At 43.6% G+C, this 27933-nt stretch overlaps 1 protein-coding gene and 1 long non-coding RNA gene across 8 annotated transcripts in view; one reads left to right on the top strand and one right to left on the bottom strand.

The window, feature by feature from the left end:
* Positions 1-27933, bottom strand: part of LOC105690817 (LIM domain-binding protein 2) — an 83070-nt gene that overhangs the window by 21111 nt on the left and 34026 nt on the right. For 3 of the 7 annotated variants that reach the window (XM_048656374.1, XM_048656375.1, XM_048656376.1), the window contains exons 1-2: positions 19993-23040; positions 18093-18224 (exon numbers count right to left, since the gene is read on the bottom strand). The exons of 2 other annotated variants lie outside the window; for them this stretch is intronic. In XM_048656374.1, the coding sequence (XP_048512331.1) occupies positions 18093-18224; positions 19993-20729 (869 nt within the window). In that variant the 5' untranslated portion in view covers positions 20730-23040. Of the gene's footprint in view, positions 1-18092; positions 18225-19992; positions 23041-27933 lie in introns of those variants that run through there. 2 more of the 7 variants (XM_012408928.3, XM_012408930.3) reach the window with 1 other exon arrangement.
* On the top strand, positions 198-5441 carry LOC125501296. Its single transcript, XR_007278832.1, has 2 exons — positions 198-4655; positions 4698-5441. It is a non-coding gene; the product is annotated as an uncharacterized LOC125501296 (long non-coding RNA).

The raw sequence follows: 27933 nt of genomic DNA, 5'->3' as shown, positions 1-27933 counted from the left end.
TAAAAATCAAAAAGCTCCCGAAACGTGAAACTTGGGAGAAAAAAAAAAATTTTTCAATTCCTAAATCGCAAACTCGACGTTGAACGACGACGTAGCGAAAGCATCGGCTCATAATATATATATATATATAGATAACGGAAAAGTAAAACATCCCATGACACAGTTTTCGAACAATTTATCTTACTTCGTCCGTTCACTTGTATCTTATTTAGCATTTTTCGTGCGATAGATTAAATGTAATATAAAGTTATACATAGAATATGCGCGCGTCGTAGTAAATCGTAGGTGATAAAAACCGACCACATGAATTTCGACGCGCGGTACCCACGTAACGACACAGCGGTACGTTAAAACCGACGCTGCCGTCTCTCTTATCGACGAAGACGTTGAAATTTGCCAATTTTACGGATCGTCAAAATATCGAAAAAATCGAAGAGGACAATAATGCAGAAAAAATTCTCGTGCATCGAGTCAGAGTCCGGCCACGCGACCCGGGGAATCCCCTGCTTATCTACCTGCACGTGATTTCGATCGGGATTGAGTCATTGAGCCGACTTAAGGAGGAACAATCTTAATCTCGCACAATCCTTGCATGGTGCGGTAATTGGTGCTATCGAAACACACCTTGATATCGTTGTTCCTTTGCTATGTGTACTCGCGTGACGTAGACGGCAACGATCTCGTATCTCCGGGGGGATAGAAGGTGAAATAATCGACCGATTTTCGCTTCGAGCCCGATAACGAAGACGAAGAGGACACGCGGTATAAAAGAAAAAAAACAAAAAAAAATCACCCCGTAGAGACGGGAGTAAAACTTGATACAGATAATAAAGACGTGTGTATTCCTAATAAAGTTTTTCTCTACGGGCGGTGCGTGCGATGGGTAGAGGTACATACATATGGGTTCTGTTACACATATATATATATAGATATACATATACATATATAAACTATAAGGTGAATTTTACGGTAGTTTAAATGGTCCTTTAAATCATAGAACACGCTGTGAGCTGAAGAAGATCTCCTGGCGTGCAGACACCGGCGTCAACCGGCAGCTCATATATTATTAGCGAGGGAAGCAGCTTCGGTTTACCCCGCGCTGCCGTTGTGCGGATATATAATACATACGAGATAGGCGTGTACACGCGTGTGTATATATGCGAATATATTCACGGAGCAGCGGTAGACGACCGACGGGAAGGTGTTTGTAATTTAATTTCTGTACACAGGCAAACTTCACCGGCTCATTACGCATCTGGTATGCGTAGATACAGGTATACACCGGAAGATACGAGCGGTGTACGCAGGGTGTTCCAAATTGACGTCGGATGGAATACCCGCGAAGGATCGTCGACGGATTTGGAAATGGAAACGCTTTCGTCGCGTCGATAACGTACGCGGGATGAGGTATTTTTCTTTTATTTTTTTTTTTTTGTCGAGAGAACGTCGGATCGAAAAAAAAAAGTGAATCAACTCCGCTCGAAAAATACCATTTTTCGCTCGTCAGAGGCCACGTTATCATCGAAAACAGGAAGCGGTTATCCTTCGATTTTTTTATTTTTCGACACTCGGATCCGACCATCCGAAGCGCGAATGAAGAACGCGTCGATAACGAGTGATGCGAATCCGAATTTACAAAAAGCTCCGGACGCCCGAGCTTTTTGACCCACGATTATAAGATTTTCGCGCGGATCTAAGGAGTGTGGGAAGAGTATACAGAGAGAAGGAGCGGCTAGTGAAAAAAGGAGCAATGAGAATGGAAAAAAAAAGACGCCCCGCGTCGCGAGAATTGCGTAATATCTAGTTGCCCGACTACCCGTGCGACCCCGTCCGGTAACGTCGACGCGCCGCGGCGGCATCGCGGCACGTGTTTTTAAGCAAGGACGGAATTAGCCCGCGCGACCTGACTTCTCCCGCCATAAACTCTAGGTACCCTTCGCACCCTAAATTGCCGCGCGATGTATAAACATCATCGGCGCAGTGTCCAAGTTTAGAATCAAGACCTAGAGATAGAGAAAGAGAGAATCGTAGCCCCTAGAATCTCTGGTCCCTACTGTTCGAATATGTAACACGCGCCATCCGTTCCGTCTCTGAACTCAATTTTTCACCCCGCATACGCCAACTGAGGTGATAATTATCGAAAGTTGATACGTTTCGATTACTCTACCGATCGATTGATCGAGAACGACGGAATCCAATTATTTTTATGGCCCCCTTCGATGCACTGCAGCTTTTTACATCCCTGAAACTTACTTTTTGATCTTATGCAATCCAGAAGAACGAATGAGACGAGTATAAATAAATATACACGGTGTCCGTAATTAGATGACGACAGGTAAGTACACCGGCACAGCAGTGCGTAACGAGATGCGTGAATAATTTTTAACGTTTTTCTTTCGGTATAATCGCTTTTGGATTTCACGTCAAACATTTAAAAATCTTGTTAAAAAAAAATTGTTAAAAATGAAAATCGTCGATCACGAGTATCGGTCGGACTGCAGCGTCGAGGTGAGATGAATTTTGGAGTTCGCACGCGAAGAATCTTCGAAATTTCGGATAAGTCAACTACTCTCCGTGAGAGAATACCCAACATTCCTTCGTAATACGGGAGGAACAAGTACGAGGCGAAAGAAGAATGAGAAAAAAAAAAGGGATGAATAAAATAAAATAAAAATGAAATAATATTTTTTTGCTCAAGACTTTTGAGAACCTTCAAGGTTATTAACTGCACGTCGAAAAGTTTGGCGGGCTTTTATTTTGTTCCTTTTAGTTTCCGCTCAGTTTCGTTTCGTTTCGTTTGGTAGTTCTCTCTCTCGGTTCGGAAAGGAGTATAGGTATATAACCACACGTACGTACTCCGTACATATGTATGTACGGTACATACGGAATACCCACAACTAAATACATATACATGTATATCGACGTACGCGTATAAAAGCGAGATTCTGGCCCGCGTTCCTTGCACTGAAACTGGTTTTCACCTCACTTTGAGAGTGAGGACTGGTGGTTATTGCCAGCAACCTGAATATAGGAAGTTAAGCTTTGTGGCGGTGGCAACACTTGTTGTATAATTTACCCTCACTTACACTATATACCTGTATATAAATATATAAAATATATATACCTAGTTTATACCCACTCTACTGTCGTACGGCTCGTTTAGTTTCCCGCCATCTATACAAAGACGAATCTACGGATCAAACTTTTCGTCTAAATAATTCATTCCCTTATTACAATAAATTTCGAAAATATCACAATTATCATAGACACAACCGATCCGGCGTTCTTCTCTACACACTTCCAAAGATATTTGATTCGAATCGATTGAAAGAAAAAAAAAAAAAAAAAAAATTATCTCAAAAATTGCAATCGTCACAGATTTCACAGTCGCGACTTCCGTGGACAAAAGAATTGACCGCTGTAATGAAATGAAGCGAATAAAAGAAAAAAAAAAACGAATAAAAAAAATCGCATTTTCGAATGAGTCACGATTAAGATAGACGGGTATACACGTACGTATATTACGCACACATGCGACGAATGTACGGTGACGCCCAAGTAATTTGCGTGGGCGTTTTTTGTCGGGAATAAAAGTCGACAAAAAAAAAAACCACAAACACGAAAAAAAGATCCATAGATCTGCAGCAAATCTGGGCGGTTGTTATGTACGGTAAAATATAATGGGATACATAATAGAAACGTATTCTAGCATTGAAATTATTGCATCAGAACCTAGAAGAAGCAACAGTAGCGGGCGACATGTACGTATACATCAAGTGTATTATACATATGTATAAACACATATATGTATATATATATAGAGAGAGAGAGCAGCGACGTCGTTATTATATCCGCAAGTATATATCGAGTACAGTGAGCAGTAGTAGCCAAGTATAAAAGCCCGCGGAGTTATGATTTAGCGCAGAATAATCGGTGAACGCGAAACAACCAACGAGCTCTAAAAATACTCGAAATATATATATATATATATATATTGCGAACCGGTACATGCACATACGTTATAATACACACTCGTATGTACGTACGTACCTACACTTACACTATAGGCAAAGAGAGTGAGCTATACCGAAGCTGTATATTCTACGCCCGCGACGGCCTCTTCGTCGCTAGAAGGTATTTCTCTTCTTTCATTTTGCAGAGCTCTCTATCTCTCTACTCCTCTCGCATTTTGCATAATGGATAAAACTATGCGATACGATACAGATAAATTTTCCGCATATTGTAGACAGCGATACGTACGGGAAGCAAACGTTCCGTGGCTCCGTCTGGATAATTATTCGTTTCGTTTTTATTTATTTCGTGGAAAAATCACATCTTTCTCTACGCATTTCCGAAAGAAAAGCGATTTGGAAATCGAAATTTTGTCGCGAGTGTGAAACGGGAAAAAAAAAAAGGAAAAATTAAAAAAAAAAAAATACTCACATCGCAGTATCGCAGAAAAATGACATTCTAATTTGTTTTCTACATAGGTATTCGTACGCATAGGTGTATATATGTAGAAAAAAAAAAGCTTCGCTGTACATGATGCGCCGAGTTTATAATTGCGCGCGAATCTCAACCGTGACGTAACAACGATGATTATGTACGCGAAGGAGCGTATATATGTGCACATCGAACGAACAGGTGCCTATGAGGTACATACGTATATATATATACTTATTATATACATATTGCAGGAGTATGTAACGAACTATATGACGAAGAGGTGTACCCGCTGATATTTATGAGCGTTCGAATGCCACCGCCAGTCGAGTGCCACTCATAGAAAATGGTGTACATACATATATACATAGTTATGTGGATTATGGATGTAAAAAGAAAAAAATAAAATAATATATGTATATACATATATTTGAAAACACATACATATATATATATACCTGCAAGTGTTATCTACGTTACAACGGCGTACATTCGACGTCAGTCAATAATTTACGCAATTGGCATTACCTCGGTGGTGGCATACCACAGGACAGGTGAATCGCGCGCAGGTATATATATACACGTGTGTACATACCTACATTATATCGATGAAATACACGATCGAATGGAAGGAAAATACAGATTTTTTTCCACATAAGTTATGCATGTGTAGAAAAATCTGCGTACACACGTTCTCACCTCATAATTTTCGTTTCTCATTCCACTGATTTTATTTCGTGATTACAAGCGAAACGGTGATCATCTTTGGGCAACGCCGAAATACCTGGTCACCGACCTTCGTAGTCGAAAGAAGGAGAAGAAAAAAAAAAAAAAAAAAAAAAACCGAGAAACTTGATATAATTCGTCTTTGTTGGGTGTACGTCCGTGTGTGCGTGTATATCGACTCGTGCAGCATATATACGTACATGGAAATAGTATATGCAAAAATTATGTGTATCCGATATGTAAACAGGTGAATAAATAAATTTTTCAACGGATATAATTTCTTTCAAATTCTTATCTCCACGCAATCACCGAACCGAGTTTCGATCCTTGAAAATTATTATTAAAACCCAGAAGATACGATGGACAAATTATTCGATTTTTTTTCTCTCATCTATTTTTTTGGTCGTTAGAGAAGAGAGAAAAAACAAAGAGAGAAAAAACAAAAAAAAAAAAACCAAGAGAAAAAAGAATCAAATTTAAAACTGTCGTGAAAAAATTATATGATATAATATGTACATACGATTGACTTTTTCATTATATTATTCAGTATGGCGTATGTGAAAAAAATCACCTTACATACCCACGTGTGTTATAAAGTTAAAAAGAAAAATTAACCGACGAGAAAAAAGAAAGAGAAGAAAAAAAACCTGCAGGTAAGCGGAGAAAAAGTTGAAAAAAAAAGAAAAAACTGGCTACAATACATGGAAAAATATTATTCGTATGAACAGAAGAAAAAAAAAAAATAGTCAAATAGAAGAAAACGAAAAATTGAAGAAAAAAGGAAGAAGAAGGAGTTGTGGTAGAAAAAACGGGACTCTCATCTCGCGTGAGAGTCAAATCCGCGGGTTCGTTCTATAATATATTATATATGGGAATATACCTATATACGTATATACATATATATATATATATATATATATGTATATTTTAAGTATACGTGTGTATAGATAATACGTATGGTTATGTACCTAGAGTTGCGACGGTGTTCGTGAGTTGTTGTATTACGCAATCCGGTCGACCTGCGCGTGATGCTGGGTCGTTCTTTTTTACCGATCTTACCCAATCACCTGGCTGACAACTGACGTTACCTGTACCTACGTTCGTAACGTAGGTATGTGAGTATATAAAAAGTTGCGTATGTGCACATACCTCAATGAGAACCTCGTGTAACTATAGAAATATAACACACAGACGCGAGGTAGATTCGGTTTTGAATTTCGAATCGATATCAATTTCGATTGGTCGGAATATTGCATTCATCCATTTCTATTCGGTCTAGCCACTTACGTTCGTTCACGTGTACCGCATAAATATATCTCTAGTGAAATTAGTAACAAACGAACCGTGAGGTGGTTCACATACGTGCATATATAACAGTATCGTATACATATACCTACACCTACGCGGTACGTAGAAGGCTTAAAGCAGAATTGAAAGCACAAAGTCTGCCATTGTATGTATCTTGTAATTGGGTAAACTGTGATACGGTAACATCTACGTACGTATGCCTCTATAATAATATGTATTACGTGTATACCGTCAACGTATTGAATTCGCTCAGGTAAAATATCCCACGAATTGAAATTACACGTATGAACGTAAAATAACTATGTATACCACCGGTACGTATACTTTTCGCTACTTTTCAATATACGCCTGTATCTTGGGTACATGCATTTGAATTTACAGGGTGGCTCGGGAGAGGGACTTACAGTATCGCGGACGAAAGAAAGAGGAGAAAAAATCACTCGTCGAAACTCTGTGCATCGCACATACGTATGCGGAGACAGATTTTCTACGACGTTGCGCGAAAAATGGGGTGAAAGAAGGAGGGTGAGCGAAGCGAAAAAAAGAAAAATATATATATATTCTACGAGTCGGTAGTTGTCAAAAAAAAAAAAGAGTGAAATTTTTTTTTTCAAATGCATTAACATTATTAAACATCCTGCACTCAGAGATATAAGTACGTACATGGATAATACGTACGTTACGCACACATATTTGTATAATTCGTGACAATTTGTTTTCATACTCGCGACTCTGTATATAGATGCTATTCATCGTGCATAATGAATGTTGCGTATCTGACAGTCGGTGAGTATGTATTGTACCGCGTAATACGTAGTTAAATATATGAAAAAAAAGAACAAGAAAAATTTCATCGGTGTACGATTTTTTTAAAAAAATGTTACCGTTATTATCTCATTTTTCTTGAAATTTTCAATTTTTTTTTTTTTTATCCTCCCCCAGCGTTGTACGAATATATTATGTGCTTATTTATGGTACTTGAGAACCGAAATTTAATTTTCTCGAAATCACGAAGAAAAGGGGGGGGGGAAAAAAATGATCGGTCCGTATCAGCAAAAAAAAAAAAAAAAGAAAGAAAGAATAAGAAAAACGGTATTATCAGTTTGCTATTTGGTACGGATGATTTAGATTCGGTTGCGCGTGATAGCGAGGTACGTTAGTCCGCCGGGCGGTGATCGGTACAAGTTGAATAGTTTTGGTACAAGTTTAAATTCGGATCAGCGAGACGGGAGTCCGACACGCGGGAGGGCGAGAAGGTATTTTTATCAATCTAAATATAGGTAAACCTATACGGATCTCCTATATATCCTCCTCGTAGAATACATGGCGAGTCACTGGATGTGCGCTCGCTTTCAAAATAATTGTATCCCTCGAAAATTACACGTCCCAACGCACGTCGTCGTCGTCGTCCCACGTGCGCGTCAACGTCGTCGTAGTTTCCATGAAATTTTATTCGCGATCGTTCCAATAATTTTTTTCCAACGGCCCAACGATGGATCTACCTAATCAATCGACGCGGGTCAAGAAGCCTTTCGCGCGTGAAAACCTCATCGCAATTGCTACGACGTCAGTTATACGGTTCAGCCGAGACATTTCACCTGCAAGTATAAATCTCGGAAGCTCGTGACTAACGTAATTAACAATACCGAGAAATCTCGACCGTCCCGTTTTACGTAAAAGCCCGACGATTATTTTTTTTTTTTGTCACCGTGTAATAAGCACGGGGGTGTGTCGCACGACGTTCGCAACGACGAATCCCCCCACCAGACGCTGTCCGCGGAGGAACGAGAGAAGGATAAAAAAAAATATATTCCGAGCATCTGTACATACGATGGAGGTATCGTATGTACGTATGTACACCCGATATATTTAAAACGTTAGCTGCACTAGTTTAAAAATAAATCAAAGTCGGTCTAAAATTCAACGGAATTCTAGGGTACGGAGGTGTCGCAACGCATCGCCGTTATTCGGGAAGCTGGATGGAGAGAATCGCAAAAATGCGGCGAATGGAAAAAATTCTACTCGCTTTTTTCCTTTCGCAAAAACACGCTGCGCGCGGTTCAACGATAATCTCGAGACATTTGTCGGAACAATTGCGTCGGCGGTAGAAACGCAAACGGAATCTCCGGTCGCCGGAGTCGCACAGGTATTCCGGCAACAATGAAAGCTCATGAAATCTCTCATCGGATAGCAGCGGAGCGATTAATCAAACGCTTACAATTAACACCCCTCAGTCATCTACCCCTTGCCGCTTCACGCGCTTCCTCTCCTAGGCTCCTTGAGGGTCCCCCTTTTCTATTTAGATTTTCCCACCCCCACCCCCTCGGGAGAACCGCGCACGTTGTTTCAACTTTCCGCCCCGAAGTGCCGCGCGTCGCGCGGTGAACCAAGGTGGACGAAGAAGGACACCGAGAAAAAGGATGAGGAGGAGAGAAGAAAGAATACGACTGTGTATCGCGCGCGCGCGCGCGCGCGCACACCTCGTAACACTCGCCGTAAGTCGTTCATTCATCCAAACGCGTAATAATATGCGTGTACAGGTACGCGTGAGTCGAACGCGCACACCTGCGAACGGATTCGCGTGCGTGAAGAGGAGGTGCGATGGTTGGGTAAAAGGTATAAGATGTACCAGAAAGGGGAACACGGGTCCAGCAGCCCGCCGGGCGGGTAAAAGTTTGCGCTAACTGAACAACTTTTAACTAAACTTTCCGCACGTATAGTAACGGGAGAGGATCACCGCGGGGCCCGCGGGTACCGCGTTTAAGTAAGGGTAAAACTTTCCACGGGTATCCGTACAGAGGTGAGTATACTGTATACGAGGCGGCCCGGACGTGCAGCCTTACGCGCGGATTTTTGGTCGCGTTTGAATATGGCGTCGGATTATTTTGTGGGTTTTTTGTTTTTTTTCCTTTTTCTCGCGTTTCCAGAAACGTTGGAACGCGCGTGGGAAACGACGGGATGAGGCACGCGCGAGTTCATTGGCATAATGTAGTTTTACATGGCAAAACGAGGTGCACATAATCATGTGATCAAGTTTTTGCTGAAACGTCTCCCTTTATAGCGTGTTTCGCGATCTTATACGACGATCTCGCGGCGTGTAAATCGTAAAGTAGAGAGTAAAGAGACTATCTAAAGTATATATATATAAAGTGAATCGTGCAATTGAGGAGATACCGGCGAGTCGGTCGACCTAGTTTTCTTTATTTGGTGTCATCAACCGCGTCCAGTTTGCTCTGATTTTCCATCGCATGCATAAGGCGAATATACATAGATTACCGTCCTACGAAGTAGGTATACGAATTACGTCGATGCACCTGTGTGTCGGGGGACTCTTGTAAATCTCAAAGCGCCGAACACCCGCTCGGATTTCAACGTTGCGGTCAAACGGATATTTTGAGCGCTCTTGTAAAACGACGCCAAAAATAGTCGATAAAAATTGATATAAATATAAGTACGACCGGGCTGCACGCCGAGGCGTTTCGATCGGAGAAAAATTATACGCTATTTTTTATTGGCCGAGAAATTCAGGTGTAGGTTCCCTAAAATTTCCGACGAGAGACAGCGGCGAATCTTTCGTCGTTTGACACGGCTGCCTACGGTGGGGCGTACGTAGCACATCGCACCTATATGCGCACATCGATTTTTGAAAAGTCTCCAGATTGTGTTACGCGTACATACATAAGTATATAAAATAGCGTATAACCTATCCGCTGTCAAAGAGTACAGTTATACTCACATCTTATACTATACATTCACCAACGATTGTTGCTACAACGACCTGGTTTGCGATATTCTCTCTTATGTATACCTGAAGCTTACCACCTATACCTTTTACACGTACCTGTGGCTACCTACCTACCTACCTACCTACCTACCTACCGACCTATCCGTATATACCTGTGTGCATGAAAACACTCGACGTTTGAAGATATGAGGAACTTGTCCGTGATCGCCATCGCAAACTTACCTACAATTCTATACGATCGCGCGTATGTATACACGGATATTTATATATGTGTATGCCGTATGTAATATACGTTCCCCACATAAGTTTACCTCTTTATTTTCTCGGTCACTAACTACGGGGCTACACCTGAGTCTCGCTTTTGCTGTTGCTGCTTCTGCTTTCTCTAGAATAAATTTCAAAAGAATCGTCTCTACACTATTTACCAGAAGAAGCACCTATACCTCGGAGATATTATTTATCGGTACACCCACACTTGTTTCGATCGTACCACCTGATTCCACGGATAGATTTCAAACGGATCATGGAAAAAGATGACGAGTGATTTTTCGAAACGACCACCGTTACACGACATATCCAAAGGGCCGCGCGAAGGCTTCGCTCTTAACTTGAATAAAAAAAATGAAGAATTTTTTTGTTAATTGGTAGATAATTCTGCATATATAGGAGACTGCACGTTTGTACGTAGATACGAGTATAGTTCTGAGGAAATGAAGCAAAAAAAAAAAAAAAAGTCGACCTTGCGAGGTATGCGGCTCGTCCTATGCCATCGGCATCGGCATCGCAATGACCATCGTCGGAATTTAAGCGTCTGGAATTCCCGGAGGTAAGTACCTGGCCGATGCCTTTATACCATGCGGGGTTGCCAGCTGTAATATAATGGCATAATACCACCTAAACATCCTCCTCCGAGAATAGGAGGTCCTCTCCTTCTATCCGCCCCGGTCAAAATTCTGACCACTCATTTCACTTCCATTTCGCATTAAACGTCGAATATCGCCAGGTATAACGAACCAAAGTTATATGTATATATATATATATGGGGGGAGAAAACCGAATGAAGTATATATGAAAGAATGAAAATCGAGTCCATAAGTGACCTGGCCACGTATACAACTACCTGGTCCTTGTTCAAGTTCGATATAAGAACGCGTTGGTATAAAGCGGCGACGCGTTTCCATCTTCTGCGGTCGTCGGAATCACGTGGGAACGTAATCAAAGATGCGAAAGAAGTAAAGAAACGAGCGAAGGAAACCCCGTAGACGTGTTTCCGTGGGAATGGTTTACTCCCTGTATACATATATACACAAAAGACAATCTATACACATGTACCATCCGTAGCGTTCGTTACTCTCCGAGCGAATTTCGACAAAACATTCAAAGTCCAACCGGGAGGCGCGCTAAAATTGAAGAACTTCTAATTCACCCTCTACCAAACATCAAATGTACGTAAAGAAGATAATACAGGCGACGTATAGTTCCGGCATATTTCGCCGCGGACGAGTTCGACCCCACGGGCGAAATTCGTACAGATTTGTCGTAAGTTGGGCGAGCAAAATGATAGACCTCGAAGAGTTCCCAGTGGTCGAGATAATGTCCACTAATAATCCTTACATCCTGTCGGCACGCAGGTATACCGCTGAACAACAACCTGCCTGCAACAGTTCGATAATTTTGGTAACGAATGTGCAGCGGAACATCGTCACGCGGACGGATATCGCTAATGAATTAAAATAATCCTCGTTGATTAATGGGTCCTTTTTTTATTTTTTATCATCATTATTTTATCCGAATCACTTCGATCAAAGGACAAACTTCCGAGAATGAAGAGAAAAAAAAAAAAACAAAAGGAGACAAACCATCGTAGACCGCGGCGAGTTGAAATAAAAAAAATAAAAAAATTTTTCATCAAAAGTATATTCTGGAACGGAAAGGTCGTTGGCCCTTCGGAAAGTGGGACCAGAATATACGAGGGGAATATTATAAGACTAAAAAAGGTAGACGAAGATTATAATGATAACAATAATGATGATAAGCAAAAATAAAATGAGAAGAAGAAGAAGAAGAAGAAGAAAAAAAGAGAGAAAGAAAAAGAAAAAAAAAAACTATCTCTTTCAGGAAGCTTCTCGCGTGTAATCCGTCACGCGTTGATGATGGATGGTTTTAGGCCCCCAGCATCTTGCGGGTGACGCGCGCGTTCCACTGGTAACAGGTCGTCGTCGTCGCCAGAAGCACCGGTAGAAACTTGTGTATATTACATATTGTACATGTGTGTACGACAATGGCATCGCCTCTCCGATGATGATAATGATAATGATGATGATGATGATGATGATGATGATGATGGGATACGATAAAAATTACAGGTTATCTCGCAAAAATATATTGGCAAATTGAAATATATTCATGTATATCCGTAGCTCGTTGTAGTAGGATACACGACGCGTGCAGCGATAATTTATAAATGAAACGGATTGTATCTAGTCACTACGAACTACGGTCGAAAGATGGGAAAAAATAGAAAGAAAAAGAATCATCCGAATATATATATGATAAATAAATAAGCGGGAATTACGTTCGACGATTATTAATCTTGCGTACATTTATACAATGAGATGCTGTTACGGTTCCGAGAAGAAAAAATTTTCAACTCTTATTATAAAAAAGGAAATTCGAAATAATTCACTACCTATACGTGAAGTCATTGAAGAAAATTCAATGAAACTATACGCTACCCCCGACGGTCGATTAAGTTTTGTCTAGTATTTGAAATTTTCTCATGAATTCCTGAAGAACAAAAATAAAAAAAAAATAAATAAATGAAAATGAAAAAGAGAACTTTATATATATGTACATCAGAAGCGGCAGGGCACCCCAAAGTCTCGTCGACTAGTTTCTGACCACGACGACGAGTTCAATCCAAGGGAACGACGATTCGGTGGGGGGGGGGGGGGGGGAATGGGGGGGTAGGAGAGGCCGCTGTACTCGAGAAGAGATAGAGAGAGGAGGACGAAGGGAAAGGATGAGATGAAACGAGAGGAGAGAAGAGACCGGTGGATCAAGGAGGCGGCCTTGAGAATACACGGACCGCGGGAGAGATGAAGGAAGAGAGGGAGATGAAAACAAGAAAAACTACAGATGAGATAAAAAGGAACAAGTGGAGGAAGAAAGGGAAGAGAAGGAGAGAGGGCGAGCGTGAAACACGCGCCGCGCTGCAGCGGGGTCCCTAGGAAATAGAATTATTGCCGAAGCCGATCTAACGTTTAAATACGTCGGCCCGAAACCGAATTTGTGGGAAAAATTCAAATGAATATGAGCCAGATGATTTAATGAGAGAGCGGTAACGCGTACACCGCGGTAAAAAAACCGACGACTATCGTCTCTCGACTTTCTCTACTTTTTGTCTACGAGTCGTATTCCCTCTCCTTCTTTTTTTCCTTTATCGACGACCGAGCGGACGATCGGTAGCCGGTGTCCCTTTGGGTGGAATTCACGTGCGTGGTACAACAGCGGACGGAGGAGTATCGCGATTTGCTTTTTATGCGTAAAACATAAAATACCTCGAGAACATATATTTGGCAGGTTTCGGCGCTACGTCGGAATTAATTAAAGGGTTTTTACGAGGCGGGACGATCGAAGTGTGGGGCGATGACGATGATCAGGAATTTTAAACTGCACGGGTGTTTTTGACGCGCGAGACGCACGTGACACAAAATTCGTTGGATAAAAAAAAAAAAACGAAAAAAAAAAAAACATTGTCGTAAAATAATTCATCGGTCGTCGAACGAGACTTTGAAAAAAATCTTCGTTAAATAATCAGGCGATAATAACATATATTAATTGATCTCGCCGGAGTGATAACTCCGATTATCCGTACAATATTAAACAAACCCACATCATGCGAGACGATTTCAATCACCCCGAACTAATCTCGCATGTACGCTGTCTAATTAATGACGTCTAATAGATAGATCGATCAATTAATTTATATTCAGAGATTTTAACCGCTGCCAAACGGCTGGCGTGATACCCCGCCTTGATTTACTGCTATACCGACGATCATCGTAGTGTTGAGAAAACGAAAACTGACCAATCTCAACGTAAACGCTGAATTACATCACGAAAATTTATTGGTCCGTAGTAAGCGCGGCCGAGAGCGGTAAGGTGCGTCCGATAAACGGAATATTTTGAGTTACCGAAAGACGCGGAAGAAATAATAAAATAGAAAAATTGGTGGAAATAAATTAGCGCGTTTCCACGATGAAAAAAAAAGAGAAAATAAAATAAAATAAATAACATCGAGATTCGCTGGGTACGCGGTGTTACCCGGAGTTATTTCGTCGCGTAAATACACCAGGGCAAACAAACGACAAACGATTATTTGAGTGGTCGTATCATTCGGGATTTACGAGCGGCGGTGGTAAGAGGGAGTATAAAGAGCCGGTACATAAGCATCGTTATGCGAAAACAGCGGCAGCAGAAGTTCTACGAGAGAAAGGGTAATACTAACGGTAAGTAATTCCGCGCGGGGGCTGCTAAAGGAGATGAAGAGGAGTGAAAATCACCGGAGGGAAGAGAACGAAGTGCTGACGGTCGTCGCGGTCCGCATCGACCGATAAAATTTGGCGTTACGAGGCGTAAAAAGCAAAAAGGGGCATAATTTCATTTCAACATTCGACGCATCGAACGGAATCATCGTCGCCTATCGTTTCTTCGCGTAGCCGAATCGCGAATTACCCCGCCGAACATCTGCCGGCCCGAACTCGCCGCGCTCGTTTTACATCGCTGATCTCCCTTTCGCGAGTACTTCCGAATCGATCGAAGGTGCGCGAATATAGGACACAATTTTTAATCGCGCTATTCTCGGGGACCGTACGCGTCGGAATCGGAGGTTCTACGTTAATCTCACCGCTTCCCTGAATTCCATCGCGCCAAAACGTCGGCACCTGTCCCTGAGGATTCACCTGCGCCCCTTCGACGTCAGGTTAGAAGATTTCCATAAGCAGATACACACCGATGACTCGTGGGATTACCGATGGAGATTAGTGTGCTCCGCACGTGGTACCTGGTTGGAAATGAAACGTCGAAATATCGCAAAAGGTTCCCAACGGCTGGGAAGGGGGTACAAAAAATTGGAAACACGATCCCCGCTTCGACTCGACTCGTCCGTTCCTCGCTGCCTGATAAAAAGTTGCCCCTAATTATCCGGTATTTAGGAACGGTGGTTATAATTTGTCCGTAAATGAGGTTAAAAGGGGTGAAAATATGGCGAATTACGCGTACGAGGGTACCACCGGTGGCCCCGGCGTAAGAAGGCACTGCAACCTGAGATAATATATACATATATAAGTAGGTGGTTTGAAAGATAGCGCCTCTTGGAATCGTTATGTTTAAGAACGCGAGAGAGAGAGAGGGAGAGAGAGAGAAAGAAAGAGAGAGAAGGAGCCGTGACGGGCGACGGGAGAAGGATAAAGAGAAAAAAGGAGGGAGACGAGGGAGGGTCTATTAATTTTAAGCAATTAATAGACCGGAGGTGGCCATTTAAACCAATTTGTACGATTTCTCGAGACTCTCTGAACTCTACGCAGTAGCCCGAGCAGCGGCAGCTGCAGTAGCACCACCAGACGACACTTCTCTGAATATATATACGCGAGAGAGTCGCGATGAATATATACATATATATGTGCGTATGATTAAAAGCTTATAAAGTCTGGCCCCAATAGATCCAATTTACGGTTTACCTATACATATATATGTACATATGAGTAGGTACGGGGTACGTATAGGTACCAAGAAAGTCTGAATAGACGTCTATTTTTTTTTATTTCTCAATTTGCTCTTTCCATCCCCTCGACTACCGAAAGGATCGACTTTCATTCAGAAATTGTGAGGATTCCAAATTTCCTAATTATACGGATTGGATATTTTTAGCGCGGACGTCGGAGGAAAAAATAACAAAAAAAAACAAAACAAAAACAAAAACAAAAAAATATAGAAGAGTTTCTCGCAATCTCAGATTTTTCGCCAACTGCACTTTGGACCGAGTCGCGTGTAATCACCGGCGAATACCCGGACGCTATAAGGAATATCGCGGCATCTAACACGCCAGATTTCAGCTCTCATTGTCAGCGTGGTCGCACCGATCGAATCCGATAACGCTGATAAAAGCGAACGAAACATCAACGCGGTGGTTTACGTTTGTCCCGATCTACCGAGGAACTAGCGACAACGCGAGCCACGCAACGACGTCGCACACACTTACGGATCATTGAGCGGAGGATGCACTTCGCCCACGGTTTCGCATTTTTGAACGATGCCATCGCTCTTACGCCGGGGGGGACCATTGTATGGGTCCCGCGAGTGAAACGGCGCGTTACGCTTTTCGTTCGGCGTCGTCATCGCCTTGAACCTGTCCGGTATGCGTTTTCGTTTGAAATTTGATCCCTCGTTCCTCTCTCCTCTCCTCTTCGCTTCGCGATTTCGAATATTTAGCATGTGGCTATTTTTTACGCTTCTACGTTAGCCTTAATCCTACCTAATCCGGAGGGTGCGCTTCGCGGGTTGATCGGAACCCCGGGAGAAAATTGGAACGAATATCGGAGGGAATCGCGCTGCTGGTTCGAGTGCGCGAAGAATTTACCAACGCTGGCGAACAATCGAGGTTTTAATCGCGGTAAGTTGGTCGCGTAGGCGATAAGCCTCAGCTGTAACGTTCGGATGGCAATAATAATCGGCGCATTTTTTAAAACGCGCCAACCGACACACATCGAGCGGGGGCTCATGCCTCGGGGTCGGTTGCACGTCTGGTTGGTGGTTCCGAGGAGCCGTACGTGTAATATGATAAATGCAGCAAAGTGGAAGTAGAGGTGGGGGAGAGGGAGGGAGGGGGGGGAGGGAAGCGAGAGGAGTGGAAGTGGGCGATCAAGGCCTCCTTATCCTGGCGAGAGGTCGCGATAAGATAAAACTTTTCTCCTTTCCCCTCGGCGCAGTCACGCGACCCTACAAACTCTAATTCCTATCCCTCCCTCTCCACCCCGCAATGACTTGTATCAGATATGTGTGTATATATACGTGTATATATATCCACTCGTATACGCTACGTTCGCGCCAACGTAACGTTGGTAAACTTCCGATTTCGCTCTATTCCTCGAGCCTTCTTTACAACCGAACGCAACGTTCGATCGCGTTCGCATTTCTAAGACTCGTTATTCGCAGGACTGGAATTTCCGTGCGAAAATTCGGAATATTCCGAAGTCCTCGAGTCGACAAACTTACGTTTCACGTGAAAATTCTGTTTTTTTTTTTTTTTCAGATAATCTTGTTGGGAGATTTTTTGTATCCGGTGATAACAAATCGGTACGATGTGCCGAATTTCAGGACTTTAGTTGATCAGTCTAGATACGTTCAGCACGTACGTACGTGAGAAACGATTCTTCTCTTCGGGTTTCGAAAAGTCTTCGTCAAACTTCCGGTCGCATGTCTCAAATCCTCTCTGGTGGAAGTTCCTCCGACTTCCGGTCTTTGAAGGAGCAGAGTTACGCTGTTAACAAATAGCCGTAACGCGATGCGTGTCTGACATACACTCGACCCCGGTAAATCGCCTCATTTCTCTTGTTTTCCGTTTGCTCAGCAATTTTTCCGAATCTATTCGATCCTTCGAAAAATTCGTGCCCAACCGGAGAATTCGGTCGGTCGGTCGGCGTTAATTTGAAAATAATTTTACAGGTAATAATCGTGCCAATACGATAAGCCGATTGCGTCGGCTCATTTTTCAAACGACACACGACGTATAAATAGTCGTCGAGTCGTGTAAAGTCAAGGTGATGTGATGCGCGAGGTATACGGTAAAGAAAACGCGCTCGTTTCTCACCTGCAGACACCTGCAACGGCGGCGTTGCCTCCCACCTGCAACACACAACTAGTCTCTCTTGTAGCACCTGAACGGTAAGGAACGCCTTTGACCGCACCTGACGCGCCCTGCGCAACACATCCTCTCAACATCCTGCGGGATAATAAGAGAAAGAGAAGAAGAAAAAAAAAATAATATAGGTATATATATATACATATCCGGGGAGTCTATTCCCCCCCCCCCCCCCACCTTTTATCGAGAGAATTTCAGATATGTTGAGATGCTCTCCACTTCTCATTGTCTTTTCCAGTATTTGTCTTCATTACAGTTTCCAGATGCTTCTGCAGCCTTCTCTTTTCTATACGTCTTTTTTTTATTTCCTCTCGTTTTCTTTCATCTTTGAAACGCTTTTCTCTCTTTCTTTCTTTCTTTCTGTCTCTTTTTTTCTTCTTTTGATTTCCATTTAATTTTTGCTCTTTTACCCTCCGCACAATTCACGATCCGGTTTCCCCCGGTGCATAGTTGGGTGAGAACGTAGCTGTCTGCCGCCACCCGACCGACTGCAAAAGTAGCGGCCAAGCTGCAGCAGCAGGTCAGTTCGCGAAGGACTCGACGTCCTCGGATATACACGCATCTCTATATATATATATAGATATCCATGTGTATAAGAAAAATTATATATACCTGAAGTTTGGGTCACTCGCGCGATGATATGAGATCACCTGCATCGCGCGGTTCGAGAAAAATAGGGATTGAAAATTGTCGCTCTTCGTAGAGCAGAGGTTTCTCCGCAGGTTTTTTTTTTTCATTTGACAGCGACGAGATTCTCGCTCGCGACGATCGCGCGGTCGAAATCTCTTCCAATGTTATCATATCTTGTATTTTTACGCAACGCAGACAGACGCGCGTGCGATTAAAAGTCCGATAAGTTTGGACGTGGATATTTAGCGAGCACTTCATTTTCCTGCACTTTCTTCTCTCGTCAACAGCTGCGTTCGGTCGGGGGAAAATCAGAAATGAAAATTCTCTCCACTTTGCAGGTTCGAAAAATTCGGTCGGTTTGAGAATTTTCTTTCCATTGTCTTCCGTAGCGGGAATATGTATATATATATGTATATGTATAAGAAGCGCGGGCGAATCGCGGGCGGATCTTAACTCGGATCTCGCTCCAAGGCCACCGACGCATGGCGGGCTATACCATTCGCACAAACCTGAGAGTCTTGGGCAGGCTGGCTGGCTGGCGTTGCCACGACCGATAACGGCATCCTGGCCTATACTGTTATTGTGCCCACAAGAATATCCGACGCTAGAGAACACGGAGACTCGCTTGTGGGAGAGACTGCGAAGAATTTCATGCGGTGATTTCTTTTTTTTTTTTCCTCTCGTTTCTGCAATCTCTCGTTGTACTTTTTTCAGTTTTTTTTTTTTTTTTTTTTTTTTTTTTTCCTTTTCGACTTCGTCGAGAAGCCGTCACGACGCTCGTCGATCACACAACGATCGCTTAGACGAAATTATCAGATTTCAATCAAGCCAACAGGACTTCCGGAATTATCCGAGTGTAAAATTCCACGACTTGTGCGTGTCCGAAGAAAAATACAGCGAAACGAAATCGAAGGGCTTTCGAGGGGAGGGGGGCGGTAAAAATTCAACTCATCAAGTTCGAGAGAGCAAAAAAAAAAAAAAAAAAACGGTTTCGGGTCACTCGGCACTCGACTCGTTAGCACGTCCCACGGACATCCGTTTAAAACTGTTCACCTAATAGTTCAAATAATTCCTACAGCGGTACCGTACCGCCACCTTTGTTATCTTCCTCGTCGTTACATCGAATGTGAAAATATTCATTCGTCTTTCTTTCCGACGAACGAAAGAAAACGAAAAAAGGTCAAAAGGGGAGAAAAAAAAAAAGAGCCAACGAATTTACCTGTAATAGGGAGATCCGAACGGCGAACAGTAGAACGGATCGTTGTGCATATGAGGTGGTTGTCCAGGTACTCCGGGTCCTTGGGGATGTGGATGCGGTCCCATAGGTCCGGGTCCACCGGGAGCGCACATACCGGGACCTCCCTGCGGTTGCATACCAACAGGTCCACCGGGTCCCATTTGCATATGCGGCGGTCCGCCCGGATGATGGGGAGATCCGACCATGTGCGGCGCCCCCGGATGATGAGGGTGCGGGGATGGTCCACCACCTCCCATGTGGGGATGGGGGTGAGGCGATCCTCCCATCATGCCGTGGGGCGGCATGGGGTGGGGGCTGGGCGAGGCGCCGTTCAGATGGGGTCCGGAAACGCCGTGAGGAGTCGGCGGTCCTCCACCCCCGTGGGTAGGCGTAGTCGCGGGCTGCGGGGGCGGCAGCGAGGGACCCCCGGGTCCGCTGCCGAGGGGCGGCAGAGGACCGTTGGCCATGTTATTCAGCTGGGTGAGCGAGGCTGCGGCCGATGCCATAGCATGAAGTGGATTTTGCCCGCCCGAGTTACCTATGCTCAGGGGTGGCAGCGGGGGAGACAGGGTAGCCTGGGGGGCAGGCCCCCCGTGGCAACGGACCAAAGAACTCTGCTGTACTATCGAAGACGCGTTCGGACCGCCACCAGGGACGGACGAAACTACTCCGGAGTGGAGGAGACCACTAGCGGGGCGCTGTGCCACCCGCACCGGCATCACTCCCCCCTCCAGGACGCCTCCTGTCTTCGCTGGGTGCCGTCGTCGTACGTAATCCAGATATTAATTATCAACTTCGACTCGACTGTGTACGCCCCGAGTAACCCCCCGTTAACGGTGTATCCGCCCGATTACTCCACCGAATGTACCGAGGTTTGGGGTGAATTATTCCTCGAGGGTTTTATCTCTCATTTCCCAGTTTTGTTTAAAGCTAACGCGACGGGGGGGTGGGTGCGAAAGAATATCCAAAATTTCTCGCCACTCGACTTTACCCTCGTTTTTTTTTTTTCTTCGACTTACAGTTGTTTTACATCGAACGATTACGCCGCGTACGATACACGACGACACTGATTTTAGTACGTGACACACTTCTTTTTATTTTTTTTAAAGAATATCTAGAGGAAATTAAAAAAAACGAAACTAAAAACAAAAAAGCTCCCCGCACTTATATTTCCATCCAACATTCATTGCACTCGGATTAATCACCGTGTATTTATTAATTCGTGATAATTTTCACCGCACGATATCACTGTCCGCGATTTAGTTTTCATTATAAAGCGAACGACTCTCTTTAACCTTTTTTTTTTTCTTTCCAATTTTTATGGTTGTTTTTTTTTTTTTTTCTTTTTCACAAATATTCTTAAAATACCATATCTCGTTAACCTGCGATGACTCGGCGGAGGTGACACTGATCAACGAGAAACTGAACTTGGAAGTAAAGGAGACTTCACAATGCCGTTATTTTACCTTCGACCACAAATGAATAATCCATGCTCCTCCCCCTGATTATACACCTGCGGTAAACCACCACTAAGAATCACAACTAAAACTTTTCAAATAACCGACCAACATTTATCGGAAGAACTCACGAGCTCTTTTCTACCGTACGCTGCAAAACCGTCCTCGATGATAAATTTCCATATCAACGAAACGACCGAACAATAAAATAATAATAATAACAACAACAACAACAGTAATAAACAAACGTATGTTTTGAAGCACCTAAACTGACACGTCGCGAACACTGAATTTTTTTATTTTCATTTATTATCCTCCCCACGCACCCCACGTTGATAACGCAGCACCAAATAATGTCAGCGTTTCGTTTGTTTTCGTTTCTTATCTTCCTTATTTCAACTCATCAATTTCTTTATTTCTCTCCTTCTTCTTTTTTCTTTGTACTTATCTTCCCTCCTTCGATCTGCAGCAATAATTTTTTAACGCGGATCTAGAGTAGCGACGATTAATTTTCATAGCTCCCGGGCCTTCGTTTCGACGTTGTCGCAAATTATCAACATTATTATTGTCGTTACCGTCGAATGCGAAATGAACCTGCGATGTCTATTTTCTTTCTATTTCGTAGCCGGTAGTCAAGTAGTCGGGCACGTGGCTGTCACGTCTTCGGCGTCGCGACGCTGCCGTTGTCGTGAACGGTGCTCCTGATTGTGCACGTAGTAAGTTTCAGTATTTCTTCATCCCATCGCGTACCGTAACCACCGACGTAAATCAAGATCATAATAATCCGTTTTTAATCGAGCTGGTGTAACGTGCTGACTCTATATGTACTCGGGTGCGTATGCAAGGTACACGTACCTCGCGATCCAATGCGAATTGAATCAGGCGCGGGTTTTCAATTCGGTCAAAAGATATTTTTGCATCCTGTCGTTTATCGTGGTGACGGCGGCTCTCCTTAGACAACCGCCAAAAAATTTTCTCCTCCTACCCGATAACATTTTACCTCAATATTTCATGAATAATCGTTCGAAATAAAACTCGTACGGTACGAGATAATCATGAATCAAATTCGGGGACGATAATTCACTACGACGAGGGTGGCCGGTCGTTTGTTTTTTTTCTTTCTCTTTCTTCTGGTATCGAATGGGGAAACTCGTTCTATTGAATAAAACCCCCTTCGGCGCGTCCAAGGAGACAGTTATTTATCATCACCGTTCATATAAATTATCAAATTTCGTCTCATTCCCCCGATCTTCTCTCTCTCTCTCTCTCTCTTCGTCTATCGGTTATTCTGTTCAATATTATCACGTAGAGTAATAATCGTTCACGTCATAGATAAGGTGTACAACGAAGCTTGTAGCCTACGTTCGACACAGCTCCGCACGTAACGTGTATTTCTACCCTTGACACACCACCTTATCGTTATTAACATTCGGTCGTACGGTGTATCGGAACGCGCGCGCGACCCGCCTGAGTTTTGTCAAGTAGAAGAGCGTAAGGTAGCAACGTCAGTCGCGGCACAAGCCACTAAAATCCACCCTGCCTCTTTGGTCGCGTTAGCATAACTGCGGCATCCGCGGATCGAGCGGCGCCACGGTCGCTCGCCTGACGGACGAGGGGAGGAGCGGAGAGAGGGGGAGAGCGGAGAGAGCGGGCGTCGGAGAGAGAGAGAGAGAGAAAATAAGAGCGAGCGCAGCGGACGACCGAGTCGGGGTGGTAGGGGGAGAGAAGTAGTAGCTATGGCGGGCGGCGAGAGGAACAGGAGGAGCGAGAGAAAGTCAAGGAAAAGAGGACGCGAGCGAGAGAGCGAAACGAGGAAGGGAAAGGGGCGAGAAGAAGGGATATTTCCAAAGCAAAGAAGTACGGAGGAGCGAGAGCGGGGGATACGGAGGAGCGACTGAAACCTCCACTCTCTCTCTCTCTCTCACTCTCTCTCCCTCGTTTATTTTCTCTCCCTCGCTCTACGAGCGCACGACGCCTGCCTGCCTGCCTCGGGCCGTTCCTCTGCCCTCTACCTCTCGGTGCCGCGCGGCTGCGAATATTTTTGGTGGGGGAACCCCACGTGAGCAAAGGACGCCGCACTCCACCGTGCTCGAAGAGCGTCGACAGACATTATTGCCGGGCAACCCTGGCGTTAGCTGGAACGTCGCCGAAGAATGAGAAAGAAAAACTGAGATTGTTTCGGAAAATAAATTCAAAAAATATGGCCGAGAAAGGCGGGACTGGAGACGACGATGTGCGGAAAGAGATTTGGGGCAAAAAAGAGACAAGATGAAAAAGAATCTGCACCGATTTCTCCTAATCTTCTTCTTCTTCGACACGTGTAATGTGTCGTGAATTTGGGAAACATGTTTCCACCGACATGAGATCGAACAAATTTGCTCCCTCCCCCTAATTTCTGTTACTTCTTCCTCTCGTTTCAGAAGACAGCAGAAGAGAACAACTTTTACACGATCTTAGATAATTAAATTTGTAAGGAAAAAAAAACAGAATTGTACATCGACGATCGTTTGAAAATATTCGGTCAAATATAACCGGATGCGGTAGGCGGATTTTAATTTTACTATCGGATCAATCGGATGCTGAACTTGTTTTGGAAGGAAAAGAAGAAACAGAAGAAGAGGAAGTGCAGGTATCGGTGATGGTCAGTCTCTCGTAGGAAACTTTCTTTCTTTCGACGAGGACGACGCTATGAGGCTCAGCAGCAGCAGCAGCAGCAGCAGCAACGGCAATAGCAGTGATATGATCCACGCACCACCGGCCCCAACCAACCAGACGGACTCTCTCACTCGAACAGAGTGTCGTTAACCTTGCGCTATAGACGAGTAGAGTAGAAATTTTTGTTCACTATTATAGATGATTATGATTATCATTATCATGATGATGATGATGATGATGATGATGATGATAGCTGTGCTACAAGACTTTATATTTGTGCCAGAGACACTGTTGCGGAAAATTCTATCCCTCCAGTAATTTGCACTAAAAAAAAGTCCATAAAAAATAGAAAAAAAAACTCGAAACAATCATCCCGTGTTCCGATGTTCATCTTCGAAGTAAATCCTTGGCAGATTCTTTTTTTCCCCAACTCCAAATAATATGACATTCGTTCGAATCGTATGGAGTCCAGTTCACGCGCCGCCCCCCCATAGACGCGTGTAAAAGTTCGAAAGATCGACGGAAGATTTTCGAAAAAAAGAAAAGCACGAAAATACGATGACGAATAAAACAAAGGGAAAGGGTGCGAACGAAGAGTAAGAGAGTTGTTCCGATAAATATGGAATTATTATAGGTTCCTAAAATTCTGGGAAGCGATTAGCCGCGTAGTCTTTTCGAGAGTGGCCTTAAAACTCGTATACAACTAGACATTGGACTGTAACAACGGAAGGGAAACCCGAGTTTTAAAACCTATACAGGTAACCAGAAGAAGCGCAGGAGCAAGCTACACTGCAGCAATAGTTACCCACCACCACTCATCGCCGGCAAAGCAAAAGCAGCAGCAACGGTGGAGGCGAAGCCAGGTATACAGAAGAAGAACAAGAACAAGAAGAAGAAGAAGAAGAAGAAGAAGAAGACGAAGTAGTTGAAGAAGTAGAAGAAAAAGAACTCAAACTTGAACTGTACGCTCCGTAACCGCGCGGGTCCCCCCGTAACCGAAAATTTTAATTCCCGCACTCCCACGCGCCCGAACACCGGTGGAATTTTTCTATCGTTCACGCCAGAATTTTCGACCATAATCGCGCATAAAACGAGAGAAATATATATTTCTTTTTTTTTCACGCGGAACGAGGACCCGGCGTATCGACGCGATTCGGCGATTCACCAGGCATAAAATCGATGCATGCGTACGTACAAGATATAGCGGCTATTGTTATATATATAGATATTTGGGGCGGCGCCGTCAGAATGGTCGAAAAGTTTCTGACACGTAGGACCTTCTGTCTTTTCGGTGAAAGTGTGGTGTGAGTACGAGGTGGAGGTATACACGGGGCGAAGATTTGGATGTTGGAGGAGCCGCGAGCAGGAGTAGCGCACGGCTATAATACGAACGGCCGGTCGAGAGTCCCGTCGTGTAGACTACCAAGAATTCCCGAGGACCATTAATCTACCCTGCGCGACACCCCGCCACCCCTTGCAGGTATAAGGTATAAGGTATATTCCCGCTCTTCCATATACCCGAAGAGAGAGCGGGGGCCCAACCCGATCCGAAAGAAAACCAAACGATGTTGTACCGAAAGGCGCGCGTTAATGCACACACCGCAGACTCATCTCTATACCTACACGTGTATTTTATATGATAAAAAAAAATACAACAAATGGAACGACGCGATTCGCCGATACACGTGTCGTACGTCTCTACGACAAAGGGACTCCCGTCGCACGCAGAAAAAAAAAAAACACGCGCTTCTGTTCCACCAATTGACAAGAAAAAAAAAAAAAATAAATTGAATTAAAAACCCGAAAAATGGATGTTACGAAGAAATAATGGGAGATCGGAAGGAAGGGGAGGGAATTTGACAAAATTGATAAAAATCGAAAATTCAGGGGGGGGTGCGGCGACGATATTTCTCACGCGGGTACACACACGAGTATACCCGTAACTGCGAGCGATGATAGTTAATAATTATAGGTCGAATGCACATAAAGAGTCCTGTATACCTGAAGAAGGAAGAAGCGAAGTCACAGTCGAGCGGTCTCAAGTAGGTGGAGAGGTACGCGTACATTACACGTATATATATATACCTGTATGATTTTGGTCACGCCAGTCGCCTGTACGTTGACCTCTCGCGGCGTCTCCGCGGGATTTACTCATCGGTTTTTACACGATATATTCCCTTTGATGCCGCGCGCGCGCTAGCGTAAAATAGCCGCCGCTGCTCGTATGTAAGACTTCGAAATAAAAATCCCTACGCGTTACACGACCCGCCGACGACGATTGCACCAATTTCAAATGACACGAGTAGAACGAAATCAGGAGTCGCCCGTTCTCTGGGTTCGCACGCAAAAAAAAAAAAAGCAACTAAAATAAATAATCAAACAAAGAGAAGAGAAGAAAACAAAAAGGACGACATACTTCATAATCCGTTCTTCATGTATGCAGTGCGATCCTTGAAGTTAAATCGTTTCAATTAGCGACTTAGCGGGTCAATTAATTATCGTGACGGTTATATATATATTTTTCACCCCTTCGACGAGTTTAATTACCGCGGTCGTTTTAATACCGCACACAACTACCACCTGCGGATCACGTGGTACACGCGCGTACGTGTACACTAGATGCCACGGGTGGGTGGGTGGGTGGTTGGGTGTGTACGTGCCAACATAATACCGGGACGACACAACGCGAGAGGAGGACCGAGGAGCAACCGCAATCGCAAGAGCGGCATGAGCGGACTACCGCTGCTACTACTACTACTACGACGACGACGATATGGTGTCTCCCTCGGCTGCCCTTGTCCTGCCCTTATTAGCGATCTCTGCAAGCTACTTTCATTTCTCGTTCCCTCCCTTTAATTCTCACCTCTTTTCACCACCCCCGTCTTCGGGTTATACCTGTATTATACACGCCGCAAGTAGCGACTCGACAAGCACTCAAACTCGCGTTATCTCGTTAAGAAATTAACAGCAAATTAACGCGAAATTAAGACCGATTTCAAGCTTAATGTATACGTCGTTACATGCTACCTGTATATACATACATATATATATACGTGTATACGTGTGCATTACATCACGGGAATGGGTATATAAGAGATGGAGGTGTGCGATCGACGAACACATACCTATGTGTACCGATGTACGTGTGCCCGCGAACGAGTTGTGGGTGTATAAGTGGTGGTTTATATATTGGTATAGGTATAATTAGATCGCTTGTAAAGATTACGAGGCGCTAACTTAATTCTGTGACGGTCCGAGGCACGCGTCTCTCTCTTGCATGTGTACATATATATACGTGTATAATGCATATAGGAATATACGTGTGTATTATGTATACATAATGTACACCTTATATACCCGATGGTTCTTCTTCTTCTTTTTCTTCCTCTTCTTGTAAAGCTTTACGTATGGTATATATAGTTTCCGATGCTTTTGCTCCTGCGGAGAGCCACGCTCCGATCACTATGTAATCAATTAAATCGGGTTAATCAATTTCATCGTTGGTAGACACGATCGATTATTTGTCTCGTTAACTATATATACAACGACGAATCGCAGCCTGCAGCGGTAGCCGAAATCACCACCGGCAAAAAGAATGAAATGGAAAAAAAAATATATATATATACCAATGAAAAAAAAAAAAATAAATCGGTCCATCAAAAATAAAATATTGACGTAAGCTGAATAATTAGCAATTGTCGAATGATATTTCTGTGTACGCGACATAAGTATTAGTGTGGACATTCCATTTGAACTTATATATGCAAACATGAAAAAAAATTCCTCGGTAATTAATCGTCGGCTAGTTTAA

The sequence above is a fragment of the Athalia rosae genome, chromosome 1, assembly GCF_917208135.1.
Source record: "Athalia rosae chromosome 1, iyAthRosa1.1, whole genome shotgun sequence".
Lineage (NCBI taxonomy): Eukaryota > Metazoa > Arthropoda > Insecta > Hymenoptera > Athaliidae > Athalia > Athalia rosae.
This window is presented reverse-complemented; position numbering and strand designations above follow the sequence as displayed.